The sequence below is a fragment of the Actinia tenebrosa genome, unplaced genomic scaffold (assembly GCF_029948245.1).
Source record: "Actinia tenebrosa isolate PJP-AT-01 unplaced genomic scaffold, QUT_ActTen_1.0 PGA_scaffold0__85_contigs__length_37466705, whole genome shotgun sequence".
Classification (NCBI taxonomy): domain Eukaryota; kingdom Metazoa; phylum Cnidaria; class Anthozoa; order Actiniaria; family Actiniidae; genus Actinia; species Actinia tenebrosa.
Window position 1 is genome coordinate 31,683,266 of NW_028292569.1, and position 20,127 is coordinate 31,703,392.

At 36.2% G+C, this 20,127-nt stretch overlaps 1 protein-coding gene across 5 annotated transcripts; it reads left to right on the forward strand.

The window, feature by feature from the left end:
• Positions 1-8,120: 8,120 nt before the first annotated feature.
• Positions 8,121-17,380, forward strand: LOC116298418 (adenosine receptor A2b). Of its 5 annotated transcripts, none has more exons than XM_031706889.1 (3): positions 8,123-8,206; positions 12,494-12,593; positions 15,732-17,380. In XM_031706889.1, exon 3 carries the CDS (start codon positions 15,740-15,742, stop codon positions 16,658-16,660), a length of 921 nt encoding a protein of 306 aa, XP_031562749.1. In that variant the 5' UTR covers positions 8,123-8,206; positions 12,494-12,593; positions 15,732-15,739; the 3' UTR covers positions 16,661-17,380. The 5 variants fall into 5 exon arrangements, 4 of the variants coding, with proteins under 4 accessions (XP_031562752.1, XP_031562749.1, XP_031562753.1 ...); XM_031706890.1 differs by lacking the exon at positions 8,123-8,206 and adding an exon at positions 12,175-12,229; XR_004197333.1 differs by lacking the exons at positions 12,494-12,593; positions 15,732-17,380 and adding an exon at positions 8,484-8,669 and having other exon boundaries at positions 8,121-8,206.
• Positions 17,381-20,127: the final 2,747 nt, after the last annotated feature.

Genomic DNA, 20,127 nt, shown 5'->3' on the forward strand with positions numbered 1-20,127 from the left:
CACCAAAGACCAAGAGCCCATGGAACTTGTTCATTTGAAATTTTGCAAAATGCTCCTCAAGGTGACAAAGAATGCTAGTAACCTTGCATGCAGAGCTGAGTTAGGAAGGTTTCCGCTAAAATGCAAAGCATGCAGTAGAAGCTTTAAATTCTGGCATAAAATTATAAAGTCGGAACTACACCCAAAAAAACTTTCAGCCGAAGTCTACCAAGATATTAAAAATGAAACTAAAAAAGCCTTTTGGAGCATAAAAATTAAAACTACTTTAGAACAACTCGGATTGGGGATAATTTGGATGAAACAAAATGAACTTTCTCCAAGATGGTATGAATATGGAAAAATAATAACCCAAAGAATATATGACATTGAGAGGCAAATTTTATGGAGTAATCTCCACAATGATGAAAGGAAAGACGACAGACATAAAAATAAACTCAGAGTCTTTCGTCAGTTCAAAACGGATTATAACTTTGAAGAATATTTAAGTCAAGTCACCAATATTAAGCACAGAGTGGCGCTTACAAAATTAAGAATTAGTAACCATAAGCTTGAAGTAGAAACGGGGAGGTATAAGAGGCCTTATCTCATTTACGATGAAAGGATTTGCCCAGTGTGTAAGTCGGGAGTAGAAAACGAAAAACACTTTCTAGTTTGGTGTCCACTATATGACTCTCATAGAAACGACTTAAGAGAGTTCATAGAAAAAAACACCAGCATTAATTTCAACAATATGAGCGCTGACAGTCGTTTTATGTTCTTAATCAATTCAAAATCAGCGTCTCTACAAAGAGCCATATCAGCATACATTCATCAATGTATGCTGATACGTGAAAATGAATTAAGAAAATTACCTAATACATAGTATATATATATACCTATAATATATTTGGAATCAAACACTCATGTACTATTAGTATAAGGTGCCAAATAAAATTGTATTGTATTGTTGTACAATGTCACTATTGAGCCCCCCAATCAAAAAACTGCTCCGCCGTCCCTGGAAAATAAAGATTTTGGGCAAAAACATTTCTAGGAGGACAAGTTCTTAGTTTAATCGGTTAAAAAAAACGTTAAGAATGCCAGCGAAAATCGCGGAAAATCTGATAAAACAACACTAGATAAAAATAATGGATCTAATAGAAATTTTTATATCCCAATGAAATCGAAGGAAGGATTAGAGTTATACCAGTAAACCATCACTTATGTCAAATATAAGTTCCGTTAAAGCAATTACGAAACTAGTTTTTCTATTCCTATTCATTAAGGATATCTGTCCTTTATTTTCCAGTCGACAAACAACGTTTGAATTCTTTCTAGAGCAAATTAAACTGCTTGAGCTCATGCGGCACGAAACAAAATTGAAAATATTGAGTTCGAAATTAGTTAGTTTTTGGTAACACTTGAGGTGCAAGAAATCCTTTTTTTGCTTCCACACTCACTTAATTAAGGACTTGGAACTTGGGCCATGAACCTCAGCGGACTGCAATGTACCCTCTGGTTTATCAGTGTTTAACTTTAATTTTCCCCGATAAAGTTTACGATACTCTTCCATGAGTTATAGGGGAAAAAGGAAATCTAAATTCGATAATGTTATTCTCTGGAAACAAAGCCTTCAGGTTTTTCGCACTCAATGAAAATGCCAAGTTCTTTTTTGTCGACATTTTAGGCAAACAGATTACGAAGTCTTTAAGAAATTAACAGATGAAATTCCACTAGTTATTCGAATATGATTTCCTTTGAAGTTTATCTAAAATCTTAAGTGAAAAACCGTCGCGTATTCTTTCTGCGATTCGTTAAGTGTTCAAATCGACCTTATCTCACTACATTGATTCCCTTAATTATATTTTAACGATAAAAATCACGCAAATCATAGAAAGAAGTTACTAACTATGCTCAAATAAAGCGTTCGAAAAATGCTTAATTTCATTTTTCATTTATTTTAAAATTTTCACTGAAATTTCCATTTTCATATCTATTCATTTTTTCTTCAATTTCCTTTATATATTTTGTTACTTACTTAATAAATATTTTTATTTTTGTCTTATCACATTATTAAAGTTGTTAATTTTCCATTTTCCTTTCTATTTTTTGTCATTTTGTTTGTCCATTTCCTTTTTCCATTTGTTTTTAATTAATTCAAATATATAAGGTTTTATATTTGTTTTTTATTGTATTGTTCAAAATAGCTTGTTCTCATTCCTAATATCTACCCGTTTCACATCTATTCTAAACCACACTTCAAGAATTCCTCAAGAGAGTCACTCCACCTAAACTAATTTTAATCTTCTAAACTTGACAGCCCTGACGTTTTCTGAGCATACTCGTATTTATACAATAGCTCCTCAAGTCAATAGCTTTGTTTTTGTCTCGATTGCCAATCCTCCATTTCTACCCGAGAGTTATTTGTGACGCGGAGCTCTCAGAACTCAACGTACCTAATGTATTTTCTGTTACCCCTGACTGCGAACGTACCTTCAGATTCCCACGCTCTCACGCTGCTGTTCAAATGGATTCTCTTATATACTTGTCTCTATCCAGCCTTTAAAAAAATAAGTAAAATATGTTGGATGTAAAGGGAAGGTTCTTTGTAAAGGTATCTTGCGCTAATTTCGAGATATTTTTCTTTTCTTGAATTAATGCGTGATCGCTGGGCTTAGAAGCACGATAACTCTCCCCGCTCTACAAATTCCCGTCTAAGGATATATGAAATAATGTTGCAAATAGCAAGCAAACCGTTCATTGCCCTTTCTCCTAACGTAGAACTTGGCTTGCTCTATAATAAATGTGCAATACGATCCTTCCATCAGCTGCAAATGAGCTTAATTTTTTTCCATTTTGAAATCGACTTCTAATGATCACGGCCTTCTTTCTCGATTTATTATAGAAATTCTAAAAAAATTTACGTTTCGATTTAGACTTGTTGTACTCGCGCTGCTATGCGCATAGTGCATAGCACATGTTGGTGTATTTTGCTTGCTCTAAAATATACCACTTAACCTATGCACATAATTTTACTATAAAGATAAGCGCTCGTACTAGTCACATCAACTCGGATTTATTTTCAATCTTATATCCACTTGAGTCGATGCACTCATTCAGATTCAAAAAAACGCCTAAAAAGATCTTGTATATGTTCAGTTAAAAGCGCTTCTTTCACGGCATGGTTTTCTCATAGTCAGCAGAGTCTTTTATTCTACTAAATAATATGCACATGATTCTACTCAAAGGTAAAGCGCTCCATGCAGTCGCTTTACGCAGGGTTTTTTTAGGATCTTATATCCACTTAAGAAGATGTACTCATTCAGATTCAAATAACGCCTAAAAACATTTCCAGGTGTTCATGCAGTTAAAAGCACTTTTTTCATGGCATGGTCTGATAATTAGTAGAGTCTTGCATAGTACTAACTATGGTCTTCTGAAAAACTACGGATATATTTGGTGATCTGTTGAATAAACTCAGCTAGGACCTATCCATCAATGGTAGAGTCTCGCATAGTACTAACTATGGTCTTCTGAAAGACTACGGATATATTTGGTGATCTGTTGAATACACTCAGCTAGGACTTATCCATCAATGGTTGTAAATAAGATCAAATGGTAAGATAAGATAAGCGACTTGTTTTGTCATTATATGCATAACAATCTAAAACTATTTTAAATGTGGCCATGAACTTGAATCATAATACGAGATAAGAGAAGAAAAGCTCATTTGGTATTATCATGACTGTAATCAGAAAATCTAAACATACTTTGATGCATGGAAAAACTTTTTGAAAAAAAGTGAACTTTAAATATGTATTTATACCAGCTTCGACTCCACTTTATTCTTCTCCTTAATACTTGCCCCAAGGTTGATTTGCAGGATGTTTATCAAGACTACGCGAGAGTTTTTTTTTCGTATATGGTTATATATCCATAAAGCACGTTTTCATAAATTGGTCATCAAACGAGCGCATTCGATTCTTGATCCAATAATTTGGTGTTACGAGTATATTACCGCTTCATCACCCTACAGAGTACGTAAAGATCTATGACTGATGCGCTAAGGCTGAATGCTGCCTTACGAATACAGTTTTCCACAAGAAAAAGAGCGAATGAAAATAAATATAGCCATTGCATGTTGACAGATATCTTTTAAATTTAAAGTTGAACAAAATATTATAAGGTGCGTCAATGCCCATGCGTTAGCTAGCAGAAGCGAGGTACCAGAGAGTGTGCCGGATCTGCTTACAACGGTACATGTAGAGAGAGACGGACCAGAGAGACTTTATTATATATTGGAAAAGCATTAGAAGGGCAAACCAAATCGACCCTCAGTTAAGAATAAATGTTTGTTTGTTATTTTGATTATCTATTGTAGCTTTTTCTTTATAAGTTTTTTTGCTTAATTTTATCTGTACGAGTTTTTGTTTGTTTTGCGGACTGTTTATTTTTAATTGAATTTTTTGTTTTTTTATATGATTTTTTGTTGTTGTTGTTGTTGTAGTTTTGTTTCTTTCCTCAAGGGTTGTGCTTTCATCCAAAACCGTAAGATCTTCATCCCTACAAGCCTCAAAAACAAAAATCTTGAACAATTAAATCATAATGTAAAAACATCATTTTTCTCTTAAGGAAGTCGATGCGCAATATCTTAGAATCTGTTTTATGCATTTGTGTCTCGTCAACTTAATTAAACACGTAAACAAAACCGCACAAAACCACGAGAAAAAGGTTTTTAAAACATCTCCGAAAGTGCGTCGCAGTTTGGTCTTTACAGCGCTTGTTCCAGAACATCAAATTAATTGTCTCTGAGAGATTGCGGTTTATTCTTGGCGTAATAAAGTTAATATACAATGCTTTCCGCAATCTTATCAGTTTTGTAAGAATAAACATTGAATGAAATAGAAATATAGTTATGGAAAAGACCTTTTTTATCAGTTAAGGAAATTGTTTCAAAAATTTGATAAAAGCTTTGATTAAGCCAGCCAGACAGTTTGAAATGGCAGCCTTTTTGGAATTCGTAAATGTTATTTCCGCGCTTGTCTAAATCAGTTACACCCATTTGTTCTTCACTGATGCTTCAGACGAAGACGATTAATTAGCTCTAATTGGATACTACATTAGTTTCTCGCCATCACTCTTACTTTACTCTCGATATTACTTTTAATATTCAGAAATAACGAGCGAGGAAACAAGTAATCGGAAATCGTAGCTATGTAATGATTGTATCTGAGTGTTTTTTACAAAAACACTCCACTGAGTTAATTAGATATATTGTGCTTGCTGTTACTGCAAATTACTTTATTGATCTATAATATTTCAGTAGTGATTACTGAATTGAATAAGAGAGAAGAGCTCTTGATTTCTGGAATGGCTAGTAAGAAATTAACACTATACAACGCTGGATGTGTGTCCCTCTGATGCACAGTACTAATATCACAAGAATAACTTTCATATATCACTCGAGTTGAATATTAGCTATATTGTCCATCATTGAATAACTTCAAGAAACTGTATATTGTCTTCCGGGGTCGACCTTGGTTGACGTTAAGAAGTAGTGATTTTAATAGGATATTACGATCATCGATAGCCAGTGAGAATCCTTGAGGTCGGTTGCCATGGATATCAAGGTGTTTTCCTTGTAAAAATCAATCTGTACTGACTATATAGTTCATGGTACTCGGAACCAGAGGGTGAACCAGTTTACTACATCTTCGTATGCGGGGCAGCTATGAGAATAGTCTGATGTCTTGGCTCTTCAAAGCGGACTCGCTCACTTCAGATAATATATCGTATTGATAAGAAATTTAAGGTGCAGTTCCAAGACAAGGCATTGAAATATCAAGAAAAATTCACTTAAAGAAAAAAAAAAGGTAACTTCGAGTTTCTAATTTTGATGTGAAACTAGAAGAAAATTCCCATTCGTTGAACTGTAAATTTGGGCTTCACATTTCGTCGACACGCATATCCTGAAACAGCTACTGCCTGATCCAAGTCAAGGCACGGCTAACTCGAAGATCAAATTAAAATTTAACTTGTTAGGTTTTGTCGAGGGAGGAAAACCAGAGAACCTTGAGAAAACCCTTTTCTTTGAATCAAGGAAAAGAAATATTCATCCATGTTGTTTTTAGCATCACTTTTAGCTTTCTCTTTCTACTGCTAATTACGGAGTTAGTATAGCATATTTAATGACTAACTTTGCTTGGTAATGACAAATTGATAATGTCTTTATCATGAAATCAAATACTCCATGATTTAAAAAAAATCTTTTTTCGTGCGTATAGATTTTAAAAACATCCTGACTGTTTATCATGCGATGATTCCAAGTTGAACTACATTCAGCACTTTCATACTTTGCGCCGAACGGTCGTCGAAAATTTTTACCGCAGCCAAAATTTATTCATAAGAGATTTAATCAGAAAGAGATAATATTAAAGGAACTATCAATAGTGTTTTAGGAAAGCGCTTCCGTGGTATTTTATTTCGCAGTTCATGGTTGACATGTTTCCGCGTAAACAATATACTTAATTTAGTCGCGCAGTCATGAATATTTAACACAATAGATAATGCACTTTTAACACATAGATAAAGCACTTTTGGGCCAAAAAATATGCAGCAGTTAATGCGATTTTGGGACTTTTGTTGCGGATCAACTATCATTAAATATCTGAGGAAAATTCTCCTACGTTTAAGACCCATAGGGAAATAATATTCTCGAAAAAAACTTGGAGTGCAACCACGTTACCGAAATTTCCCTTATATAAATAACAACGAAACAGCCGATATTTTTGTTGATCTAACAAGAGAAGCCAATGAAAAATGCTTTGTATAGTCGACCAACAGGCTGTAACGTAACATGCACCTCAAGAATAGCAGATTGGAGAGAAAACCAAGTTCATTTCTCACTTCTTATCGGCTTACCCCCTCCCCTCCCCCTCCCCGCTCCCCCCCCCCCCCCCCCCCCCCCCAAACCATTAGCATGTATCTGGTTTACCACACTTTCAAACTGCTTGAACTACTGACTAAACCATGTCTAGTTATCATTAAAGCACTTTTTAGAAGCCATTAAAAGTTATTACCCCCGATAAGGGAAGCGGCGAGTGGGTTTTGACAAAGCCTCAATGAGAAGGAGGAGTCCACATCCGATGTTTTTGTTTTACTCGATCCTATTTCATCCAATCAGTGACGATCTTGTTTATCGTCAGTTCCAGTCTACCTCGATAAATAAAAGCTTTCACTCAAAGATTCCCCAGATCTAAATTTGTTCTATTAAGTATTGTTTTTCATTCTATGTCTTTTTAAAGACAATTTAGATTAAAATTCGGAAGAAAAAATGGTTTTGGAAAACGGATAAGTTTATTTTTGCAAACAATGCATTGTGCGCTCAGGATACGAAATTGAATAGTACCCGATATGTGTTATGTATAAGAGAGTACTTCCATCCCAACAGAGGTTGTTTTAAGTTATCTCAAACTGACCAAGATGATAAGGTAACGGTTATCGGTCAATGGCCTCTGTTTTCACTCATTGTTTACTCAAAAATTACTTCTGTGTGGACCAAATTGCTTTTTATGCAAATCTAAGCTAAATTTACGACATATCATAAGTAGTATACATATATAAATATATATATAAGACCGAAAACTAACCATATTTTTTTGCAATTAAGATTTTTCTAATTTGGTTTGGATTATTGAATTTAAGCCGATTTTGTTTTATTTTTATTTATTTTTATTTATTTATTATTTTTTAATGTATTTCTTAGTTATATAGTTATATATAGTTATATTCGTATTTGTATATAGATTTCATTTATATTATTTCCTATTTTATTCAGTTTATAGTGTCCTCAATAAGCATATCATTGCTTAAGTTACTCGACACTTACATAAAGTTTATTATAATATTTATTATTACTATAATATTTATTATTATTATAATATTTATTATTATTATTGTTATTATTATTATTATTATTATTCTGTAATCACAGCGCATTACTCAAGACATCACTAACCAATGTTTGAATGGTTACTAGACGAGCTTAGACAAGACTTCAGCTGTTCTTAGATCCTATTGGTCATCTGCCCAATTCGTCTCGATTAACCAAACCCTCGCTATTGTTTTAATACTCGTGTGTACTCAGTCACTGACAACACCAAAGCTAGAATTAGTGTCTTGAGACATTTTCTGACGACGAATTGAGCTTGAAAATCCTTAACGATAGGTAAGCTATATCTGAAGTTAATGGGCACGATTTTCATTCGACGCGCTAGAAAATTTAGGTATTTTTCACTCTAACAATCTTTACACTGTGAAAATGTTTTCATGTTTGTCGCTTCTGATCTTGAAATGATTAATTGATGTAATGAATGAAGGATTTTGTCTTAAGTGGTAAACTCGCTTGAGCTTTCTTCGCTGAAAATGATATCCGCGCTTGTAATTCCTTATGGCAGTGAGAAAGAAATATAAACATCTGTTTTTAAATTTCACCTTAAAAATAGGCTGTGGGGTCAGTACGAGATGTGTGATCACCGGCTCCAGTACATGGTTCCGTCGTTATCTGTGCAACTATCGCTTCCTTTTTAACCAAAATGAAATGACGATTTAAGTCAACTACTGACATTAAACAGCGTGGATGACTGTCATCTAAAATATCAGCTTCGTGAGGTATAAAAACACCAGTTACTGAGAAGTACAAGGATTTTTGGTTTGTCCTGTCATCGCGGTCGACAGTTATTTCGTTTTCTAACATGTCTTTCTTGTACAGAAGCAAACATTCGTATAAGATATTGCGCATCGAAAAAATCGATCCCCTAAAACGCTGACAATCTCAACAACGATCTATGACGAACAGAAATGTTTGATTAAACTCTTTATTGCGAATGCTTGTTTTTTATACAGTGAGCTTCAGTGCAGTTCAGTATTCCACTATTTTAACTATGTATGCAATCCTTAGGGTTAGATATTCCAAACAGTAGCGCCTTCATTCAGTGACGCTGATCACGACGTTTATGATATATATGCTGACAACTCGAGTATAAATTAAGATGATAAGTTTTTTCGTTTTGAGACCTGAGTGAGAATCGTGGTTTTAAGTTACGATGAAAAACAACCATAACGTGCCAAGAGTTCGGGCCAAGAAATTAATTTTCCGAAGCAGCAGAATGCCATTTCCCATGGCATCATTTAGCACCAGAAATGAGCTTTTGCATTCTCTTGATTATTATACTCGATCTAAGGATTTCCAGTGAACGACAATCGCAACTCTTTGTCACCAGATCAGAACATGCTGAAAAAGTTTAGTGTGACAAAAAACCTCAACAATATCTAATCATTTTTCACCGAAGGCCATTAGACTTTAACATTTCTATTGACTACAGATCGCAAGGTATTTCTATAGAACGAGTGGGTTCAAAGAGAAATAGGCAAACATAGGATTTTCATTGCATATAAAACCGGAACTGTTCTGGCGAAGAAAAACGACTTCAAGAAAATAATAAACATACGTGCGACATATGTTCGACTGGTAGATCTCTAAAAAGATATATTCAACAATATCGATTGCAGACCACGTTTTTTCCCCTACCACCACTTTGGCCAGTATCAAAACTAACCCTCGACACGTGATGCTATATGTAAAAAATTCTTAATGACCCAGGATTTCGTTCGGCCTGAAGCAACTTTTTTTTTTCAACACTCCATTTTGCAATTCCTTTCAGTGACCACGAATAATAGTTCCAAGCCGAGGCTGGAGTTACCGCGCATGATAAAAAGGGTAGTTTTGCTATGCGCGGAAACTTCAACCTCGTCTTGAATCTATTATTTATGGTCACTGAAAGGAACTGCAAAATAGAGTATTCCTAACATGATCTGGAACAACTTGGTAGTCAACTGGCCTGTCTGTGCAGGCTTGAAGATTTACTGGTCTACCTGCGAGCGAACTGGCAATTCAATGGTCGACCTGTCGGCCTTCAATTTTACTGGTCTACCTATAGACTAGATAAAGTGGACTAGCAGTAAAGTTGCCCATTGGCTTATCATTGTATCCATCCACGCGATAAACGTGGTAAGAATGTGTCTAAAGTAAAGATATACCAGATATATAATCTTCTAGCGCGTGGGGTAATTTCCCAGGGTGCGCGCCAAAATCAGATACTATAGTACGTGCACATTTAGCGGCGATCAACTCAAAATATTGCCATCATCTTCAAAAAAAACCTTGGGCATTTTATCATGACGTCATTATGTTGTTCTCCGGTGCATTAGATTTGTACCCGTGATATGATATTTAGTTTAGCGAATTTCGTTTTGCCGCCTTAGCAGTGTGATTCCAAAATGATACGTCAGATGAAGGGGCTACGCTCTGAAAACGTTTACATTTTATGAAATTTTACATTTCTTTACATTTCGTCTTGTAAAGAGAAAAATATTTATCGCAATTTTCATAAGCATGCGAACTCTGTGTTAGTCGTACGCTGTAGTTTGGTTTTTCGCTGCCGCCAGTCAAAAATATGAAAGGTACCGACTGATTAGGTTTGATTGAAGGCAGTGAAAAACCAACTCACAAGCACAGAGTTGTCATGTTTATGAAAATTGCATCAAATATTTCTACAACAAAATGATACGAAGAAGAATAAATTTTGAATAGAAATATCCCAATATCGGTTAGACTGCTGGAAGGCTATTTTTATGATACGCAATCTTTTAGGGAAATCTTTGTTATATTGAACGTCTTGAAGTTTAGACCCGAAACCTTTTTTACTAAAGTTCTTAGAAGGAAAGGTCGATAAATAGAGGGTCGACAAAGAAGTGTTTAGCTTTAAAACCAAAATCTACATAGAGCGGTTTAGAAACCAGAGGGTCGACATAGCGAGGAATAGCATGAAGTCGGGGATCGACATACAGAGGTTTAGTAAGGTTTAGAAATCAGAAGGTCGACATAGAAAGGTTTAGTCTTAGAGAGGAAGTCGGAATAGAAAGGTTTTGAAACAAGACGGTCCACATAACGAGGAATAGCATGAAGTCGGGGGTCGACATACAGAGGTTTAGTAAGGTTTAGAAATCATAGGGTAGACATAGAAGGGCTCTCTCTTCGATGCGCCATTTTATTTCCAATAACATTCCGGTTGCGCATAGAATTCAAAACAACCAAAGTTGATAAACAAGTGGGTCGACTCGACATAAAGAGGTTTAGCAATCAGAGCCGGGTCGGTCTAAAAAGGTTTAGTTTGCACCGGAAGGTCGATACAAAGAGGTTTATTATTTTAGATTTCTTTTTTTTTTTTAAAGGCACGTATCGTCGGAAACCAAAAAGCTTTCAAATTTATAATGTTATCATTTTGATTGTAAATGATGTTTTGTGTATTTCATACATCGAGCATTTGCGGTAAGTCTGCGCATCCCATTACTGTAATTAATACAAACTAAACGATCAATCTAGCTGTACTTTATCACCAGCCTGGGCTTTTAATACTGCTCATCTGTAAGCCATTTAATTCAGCACATCTTACAATATCAAACGACTCAACCTAAGATACATATCATATTCAGTCTTTTACAGTCTATTCACTCTTTTACTCCTAATATTAATACTCGCAAAAGCTTTATCGATTTTATTTGAATTTTGTGCGTCCTTTAATCCAATTTGTGTAGTAACTTTATCGGTTCAAATAATTTTCGATGCCTATCCTAAGATATATTATTTCTTTCTTTGTACAAAGTTTACGTTTATTCTATAATTTCCTTGAAGTATTAGGTTGCAAAGAACACCGTTCTCATTACGAGAAAATATTGATGATAATTATATAAACACACAGCCGCGCAGATATGCTGTTCAACTCTTTCATAACTTGCCGCTAAGTTTTCAATCTAGTATCTTAATCGGAATCGTCCGTTTATATCTCAATGAAAGTTCTTTTGTTCTATCGCCGTCTTGTACGAATGATAATAAAATTTCAAAGGATTTAGCGCTGATTTATTCATTAGTACGTTTCCACCACTATCGATTTTGATATCACCGCACACGATGTCTTAATATTTAAAGCTTTTCCTCATAAAACGAATGCTTTTAGATATCTACACGTGCCAATATAAGCGCATGCGCGCTGTGGCAACGCGGATCACGTGATTAATATTTTTCACCAAACTTCGATATAACCAAAGAGTCGCTATTATATTTGTCCTATAACGATAGTTACTACAGATATGGACCATATAAACTCTGAATAAGGACCACTCACTGCTTCCTGTAAGTGATATATTTCTTATGAATATTATTTAATTAATTCGTCGATCGAATTGCCGTATTAAAAAACTTTTTGAAGCGCGATTTCCTATTATGAAAAGGGCCAGTTTCCTGGCGTCAAAACTTGGCGCTATGCTGTCATTTTTTAATATCATTTAAGGCTAATCATGCTGACTCGCGCGGAAAGGAGCCAAAGTTATTTTATTGATAACATGTTTTTCTGTAGTAATATTACAAGAGGATCGGGTGTTTTGTTTCCTTCACCAGGGACGCATTAAATGAGCTAGTCCTATCAGTAGGACCACCCGTACTCCAAGACCATAATAAGCCACGTTCGATATCTTCAGACTGGATTGCAAGTTGTAAGGTACTTTATGTATTGTACAAACACGTGGATCATTCAATACATTTATTGGCAGGAATAAAATAATGTATCATATTTATGACGTTCCTACGTACCTAACGAAACGAATAATCGAATCTACAGCACTTTATCTACCGATCCTTTTGGATCCAATGCAATTTTGAACATTTTATTCCGGAGAGCCTGGATATCGTGCTAGAACGTGGCCTATCGTTGGACTCATTTGCCAGCATCCTTTCGTGTACTATCGTATGAATATATTAAGACAAATCAAAGCGCGCAGGCAACAGAAAATGCAAACCTTTTTAAACATTTTAACTCTTATTTATAGCTTAACTTTAGTTAAAGCAATATTGTGTTTAGCTGTTTTTTTCGGCGCCCGGTATTAAAGATAACAAAAGATATCTGAAAAATAGCTGCAAGCTAGTCGGCTGCGTTTTGAAATTTTTTACAGCTAATATAGATACTTTGTGGTTTGATACTGCTTTAAAAGAAATCTTGGAAAATTATAGATATTAATCGTCGTTGTTGATATAGAATAATTCTTGATTGTTAGTTGTTTATCCGTCATCTTTTTATTATATTATAAAGGTAATATTTATGTTTAAAATTGTTACCAATATATGAAAAATAAATATAAGAAGCTTAGGCAGAGTAGATTTTAAAACTTAAGAAGGATTGGGCTATCAATTCTCGTTTCCGCTTTCTTTATCCATCCATCCATCCATCCATCCCTCCATCCATCCCTCAATTCATCCATCCATCCATCCATCCATCCATCCATCCATCCATCCATCCATCCATCCATCATCCATTCATCCCTCCATCCATCCATCCCTCCCTCCCTCCATCCCTCCATCCATCCCTCCATCCATCCCTCCATCCATCCATCCCTCCCTCCATCCCTCCCTCCCTCCATCCATCCCTCCATCCATCCATCCCTCCCTCCATCCATCCCTCCATCCATCCATCCCTCCCTCCATCCATCCATCCATCCATCCATCCATCCATCCATCCATCCATCCATCCCTCCCACCATCCATCCCTCCATCCATCCATCCATCCATCCATCCTTCCTTCCATCCTTCCATCCATCCATCCATCCATCCATCCATCCATCCATCCATCCATCCATCCGTTCAACATAAATCCTAGACGCTCAATGTTCCTAACCTATTGCGTTACAAGATGCCTTTTCTTCAGTCCCTTTTGTATGTAATTGTCAATCAAGACTTCACTCTTTTTTTAATTGAAGAGATTCCGTGATAAAATTTAATTTGGTTGAAAATTATCGTAATTAATGGCAAAATAGAATCATTGAACTACCGGCGGTAAACACTCTTAACTTCAAGTACGCTAATCTTCCAAGTGGAGATCATAGCTTGGAGCGATATTTTTAAAGATTTGAAGTGATTCAAACCAATCGATGTAATGATTGCTCGCAGGTTACTGCATGGTCTGCAACTGAGGGCGTTCGATCTTTAAGGCTCTTAAAGAATTTTTAAAAAGGGCTTGAAACGGAAAGCAACGACTGATTAGAATGATGAGAGTTAAAATTCTTCAAGAAACCAAGTAGTTTTATCATAGCGTGAATGTTACAGGCGGACAATTAGCGCACTCCCAGAACCCATCAATGCCGGAATGGATTATAACCTTAACATCAACTAATCGGATTTCTTGAACGAGCTAGTAATATAATTATATCTAAGCATACACGGCACACATACCTGTCTTTTCACTATTGACTATCTGTCCTTCTACCAAGTAATCTACCAACCAGCCCTCAACATTGTTTTATCTTATCAATATATATCATTAATATCATTAATATTATTATTATCTTCCCGTCATTGTCTAAAAATCACAGCTAATATCCTATATTTGACATTGCTTTTTTTATTATTATTTATTATTTTTTATTATTTTCTTTGTTGAAGATGTAGAGCTACTCTGTAGATATGCTTCAATAAATCGTTATTGTCATTATTATTATTATTATTATTATTATTATTATCATTATTATTATTATTATTATCATTATTATTATTATTATTGTTTACAGGCGAATGGATAAAATCCGATTTATTCCTGATATCTAAGGGCGATTAAGAGATTATTCCTATTTTTCTATCACAAATCAATACAGGGCTCTTAGGCCAGATGTTCAAGTCATTGTAATTCTCATTGTCAGCTGTGTTTGTAAGTTTGTTTTTCTTCAAGCTAATATTTCTCGAAAAAAATCTTTCTTAATTTACGATTGGCTTCAGCTCTTTTCTTTACATCAATGAGGCTTAACTTAGGAAAGTCATTTACATTGAACTCGATCTCTCTTCTCAGTGCTTGCTTTTCGGTTTACTGAGAATACTGGGAAATGATGAAATGTGCACATGCGCGTTGTTCGGTGGCTTGATTAATAGTGATTTGAAAATACTATGCTTTTAAATACTCATTATTGGGAAATGAACAAAATTGGCCTCTTCGCTTACGACGCGGCGTACTGTTTTCCCCGTTCAGACCATCATTATCTGAGAATAAATAAAAAACAGTGCAACGCTTGACATTCATCCACTGTGCCATTAGCGTTGATTAAAATCATTCGTTATAACACAAGTGACCCTGGCCGCACAACAGTGTTCCTATCATTGAATAATTCAATAAGTTATCTGCGATTCATTGCTAATGAATAACACTAGACTTCAATCACTGGCTTATGTACTTCATTTGCGCAATGTTTGATCATTTCAACACACAAAACGTTCAGCCTTAAGCCATAGAAAAGGACACACAAATTCAATGAAATTTTTAATCTGAGAGAATTTGATTAACGATTGATGATGTAGGGGTTATAATAAATGTTAATTAAAAACTACAGGGAAAACGTGATCCTGTTGATTCACAAATCATTTAATTCTAGTGTTGAAATGTGTGTACCGAGTAACGACAAGAGCCCCGCCTGTTTAAGCCAATTACAGTGGTTCAAATTTAAGTTCATCCAATCAAAATGCTTAAGGGGCCACTGTATGGTTCCTTAGTAATCACGAACTGCCGTGTGCGCTATATTTAGTCTTCATAAACTTTGTCAAAACAAGGATTACTTTAAAGCGGTTTGTGTTGACGGTTTAACACATCTTTCATTCGCAGGTACAGAGATGAACAGTTCGTCCAATTCATCGAGTTCTCTTCAGAATCAAAGTGCGCCAAGCCACAACAATGCCGGTTGGTGTACTGCCTTCGCAGTGGAAGCCATCATCATAACTATTGGTAACATTATCTCCATTTTAGCTCTAATTTACATGAAATCCCCGCGCAAGCTGCGACGATGGTTTCTCGTTAGTTTGAGCATCGCTGACCTGTTTGTGGGGGCGTTGGCCCTTCCAATGTACGTCTACTTCCTTAGTGCGTCAAGCCAAACGATGAACAAGACTCTCCTCCTCTTCCAGTTTGCTTACAATGCAGTAGATATATTTTCTGGTCTTGCCTCGGTGTTCACGCTGACTGTGATATCGTTGGAGCGTCTATACGCTGTACTCCTGCCACTAATTCACCGTTCTACCCGAAGGAGGTATTATATGATTGTCATTGGTATATTGTGGTTCTTGGCCGCCTTGATTTCTGGGTTGTTTTGGATGACCAACGTGGTTCAGATGCTACCACCGGGGCTATTCATCTACACAATGACAATATGTTCTTTTGCTTCCGTTGGAATCATCATCGTGGTGTATGTCGCTGTTTGGATCAAAATCAAATTCTTTTTACACAAAAGAAGCAGGTTGCTTGGGCCTGGTGAAGAGAGAAACATTTTCATCGCTCTTGGGATCGTTACGGTAGTTTTTGTCGTCACATGGCTTCCCTTTAACATCATGAATCTTATCGCTAACTTCCATGTCTCACTTCTCAAAAACTTGTCCTTTAATGTGATATTTTTCGTCAAACTTCTTCACTATAGTAACAGTGCTATCAACCCGATTGTTTACTCGCTCAAAATTCCCGAATTTCGCAGGTCTTGCATTTCACTTTTCACTAAAACTGAGCATGATTATCTTCTCAAAACGAGGGAAACGAGACTGTGATTTGGTGGTCCATAATGTCACTGGTTCGCTTGGTACCAGCCTGACTGGCACTACTAAGAGAAATGTGTCTTAGAGGGAATGCAAAACCTCCTGTATATGGGGCAACAAAGTTCCCATGTCATGCAAGATTATGGGACATCATGGCCAGTGTCCCTGTTTGGTACACGTTGAGGAAATGTGTACAGGCTCCTGCTATATACTTGGGCTAAAAAGACCCTCAGTAACAGTGTTCAGTGTTCCCTCTTGGTCAACATTGTTAAAGTGTGTACGAGCTCCTGCTATAATTGAACCAAGACGTCCCTCTACCAAACAGCAACATAAGAGTGATTTGTGTCCCTCCTGCTTGGTTTACATTAAGGAAGTTTGTACGAGCTCCTACTATACTTGAGCCAAGAAAGTCCTTATACCAACAACAACATGGGGAAAGAAAGGATGTACCTTGCCCTTGCTATCACTTGGGTCAATAGATTCCCTATACCAAACACCAACAACATTTGAAATGAGTTAATATTTCCCTGCTTGGTCCTTTTTGAGGAAGTGTGTACGAGCTCCCACTATACTTTAACAAGAATGTATGATGTAATACGGTAGACCTTGCGCATGCTATATAGCTGATAATGTCCATGGGCGCACATGAACGGTTTTGCTGCCGGCAATGAAAACTGCCTTTTTACCAAGCAGTAACTAAAGTCCACTAAATAAACAACTATCTGACATAGAGCCTACAATGTGAATATAACTTTTTGACTTGGGTGTATTTTAAATCTTAGAATAGATTTACCAACATTTACGAAGATAGATCTAATAGAGTATTGGTATTCAAAATTCCGCACTACTCTGCAGGATTGTGTTTCTAATTGGTCAAAGGCATAAAGTTGGTGATGAAATCTGTTACTCATGATATATATATAGCTCTAATCCGATTAGTCGCCTTCTTGAATTTTCTTTACCGAGACGAGTTTCTTATTGCTGGGATTTCCTGTCTCGTGCGTAACTGGTGTTCATCAGCTGAATCGTAAGTTTTCAATAGAATCTTTCTAGCTGAGAGCACATGGTGATCAGTGTTTGAACACCATTTGGAGCAGATAATGAGATTCAGAATTTTACCAGCTGATTGAAACCTAGCGATTTTGAGTACATTTGAGCTCACGAAGCACATTTCCCCTGTTTATTTGACAAAAATCCTGGGGAAATAATGTAGTTATATCTTAGTTCTTAATTACACGGTAAGGTTCACAACCAAACACCAGTCAGCTGATCCTTACGGCTAAAGACAGTCTATGAAAATTGCTCAAGGTTTCCAGTATATCGAGAACTTGATTCGTTTATCTATTAAGTTTATGTGAGCGTGCTAATAGAAAGACATTGCTTGCTTGTTACATAATAATATAACGTTGACAACAACTAATTTGCGCGCAATTGAAGTTGCGAAAAAATGTCAATGTTGACGGTTGACTTCGAGCAGATCATGGTTGCGCTACTGCTTGTAAACTGGCATATAAAATTCGACTAGCCGTTGCATAAAGCAATTGAGGTGGGGAATCATGCATCTCCGGTAGACTTAAATAAGCATGTGCGCAGTATGTTAGACGCGCGTCGGTCAATGACGTAACGTAGTATCCATTTCACTCAGTATCCTTCATATGCTCAAGGAGCGGTTACAAAGAGCATTTTCTTTGCAACTTGCAACTTTGGAACATTACAGCGTGTAACCTACAGCGCAATTTGAAAAATGTTGCGAGATAGGTTGCAGCAATCGTTTTTAAAAAGTACAATTGGTTTCTACTTTTGGCAACGATCGCGTCTATGTTGCACCGTGTAAACACTCTTCTTGCAACTCGTGTTGCAACGCTGTTGCAAGACAATTTGCAGAGAAAATTGCTCCTCGTAGTCGCGCTTTTAATGAATACTAGGCCCAGGCTCCAAATCCATGCACGATCATTTTAATAACAGGTAGCCCAAGCCCTGACTTCGTGGACATGGCAGATATTCATACAAGACCACAAATGCATAGACAATAGGAGAGAAACAACAGCGGCTTGATCCACTCTGTAAGTCGTGTAATAGCTTTTTAAAAAAAACGGGAAAAAAAACCGGAGTAAAAATATCAGGGTAAAAATATAATGTAAAATGAAAAAAAGACAAAAAATTAAAAACATTAGAGTAGTTTACAATGCCTTTGATTTGCATTCAGACGTTTTATCGTAGTGTTTTCAGACCGCCGTAGTCTATACTCTAGTTAATGGCTGCCAAATGTGAGGTTTATGTTTTTAAATGTGTTTATTCTTTCCGACAAAGAACAATGAATAATTACCAGGGCACAAAATTAACTTTTAAACCCACTAGCAAGACTTTGCTTAGCAAACATTTCAGTCACTAGCGATCGGACGTGGTGAATAACAAGCTTTACTTGCTGCAGGTTCTAAACTTTTCAGTCCTTCAATTTCTGGACTCTGATCATCTCACAAAACTTCGCTAGTTAAATGTTTTTTCACTCGCTAAATACGAAATTTTACCCGCATTTTGCTAGTTTGAGAGCGTTAATTTTGTGCCCTGAATAATCTGGTTCTATAATAGGGTTGCATTTTACAAGTACATCCTTATTATACAAATTGAACATTTGAATGAATATCTTTGTTCTTTTTACTGGTGATTTTTTCTTCGATCTTTTCTTGTCTCAGCTTCCATAACAGGTCATCCTTTATCTTAAGCAATTACTTTTTGTTTTCGTACTTGCTGAGACCTTGCTCTTAAAATGGTAAATTCAATTCGGAGTCTTGATTCGATTCGCTAAAGCTATTCAGCTTTCATAAAGGGCCAAATCAACCACTAAACTCATTTTGGAAGCGAATGATGTCTTGCCTGCCCCATTCGCTCACCGTATTGACGTCAGCTGTTCAAAGCTTTTCAAGAAAAATGTCATGTTTGATAAGATTGTGTTTTCGCTGCACTTTAGTCGGAATATCCATGACTAAATGTCATTCAAAGCCTTTTTAAATGCCAAGAAAACCCTTTGCGCGAGCATTATACGAAAATAACGATTTTAGATTAACAGCTTTTTGAAGTGAAAGGAAGCGATTTGAATACCAAAATAAGCCTTATGGCTATTCTATTAATCTTATAAACTATACAACTACAGGTATGAGGAATGCCTGAAGAAAGACGTGGATGAAATAAAAAGTTTAAGTGGACGGTTAGACGAAACATTAAGTGCAGAGAAAGTTACTCAGCACTGGAAAAAATGCGTCGGTGTATGAAGGGTCAACGGATGTACAAACACCAATACCCACGCTTAATATTAACATGAATGGATGAATGAAAAAAAGGAATTAGAAGTGGGAGGAAAGGCGCCAAGGTAATGGAAATGGAGCACAGGAAGAAGAATGCAATATAGTCGTCTTGTGGTTGTTAATTGTAACCGTTTGAGGCTTGTAACAAGGCGCGAGATCATGCGATTCAATATTCAT

What these genes read in the sequence shown, in the direction of transcription:
- LOC116298418 (XM_031706892.1), top strand. Translation starts at nt 15,740, where the DNA reads ATGAACAGTTCGTCCAATTCATCGAGTTCTCTTCAGAATCAAAGTGCG.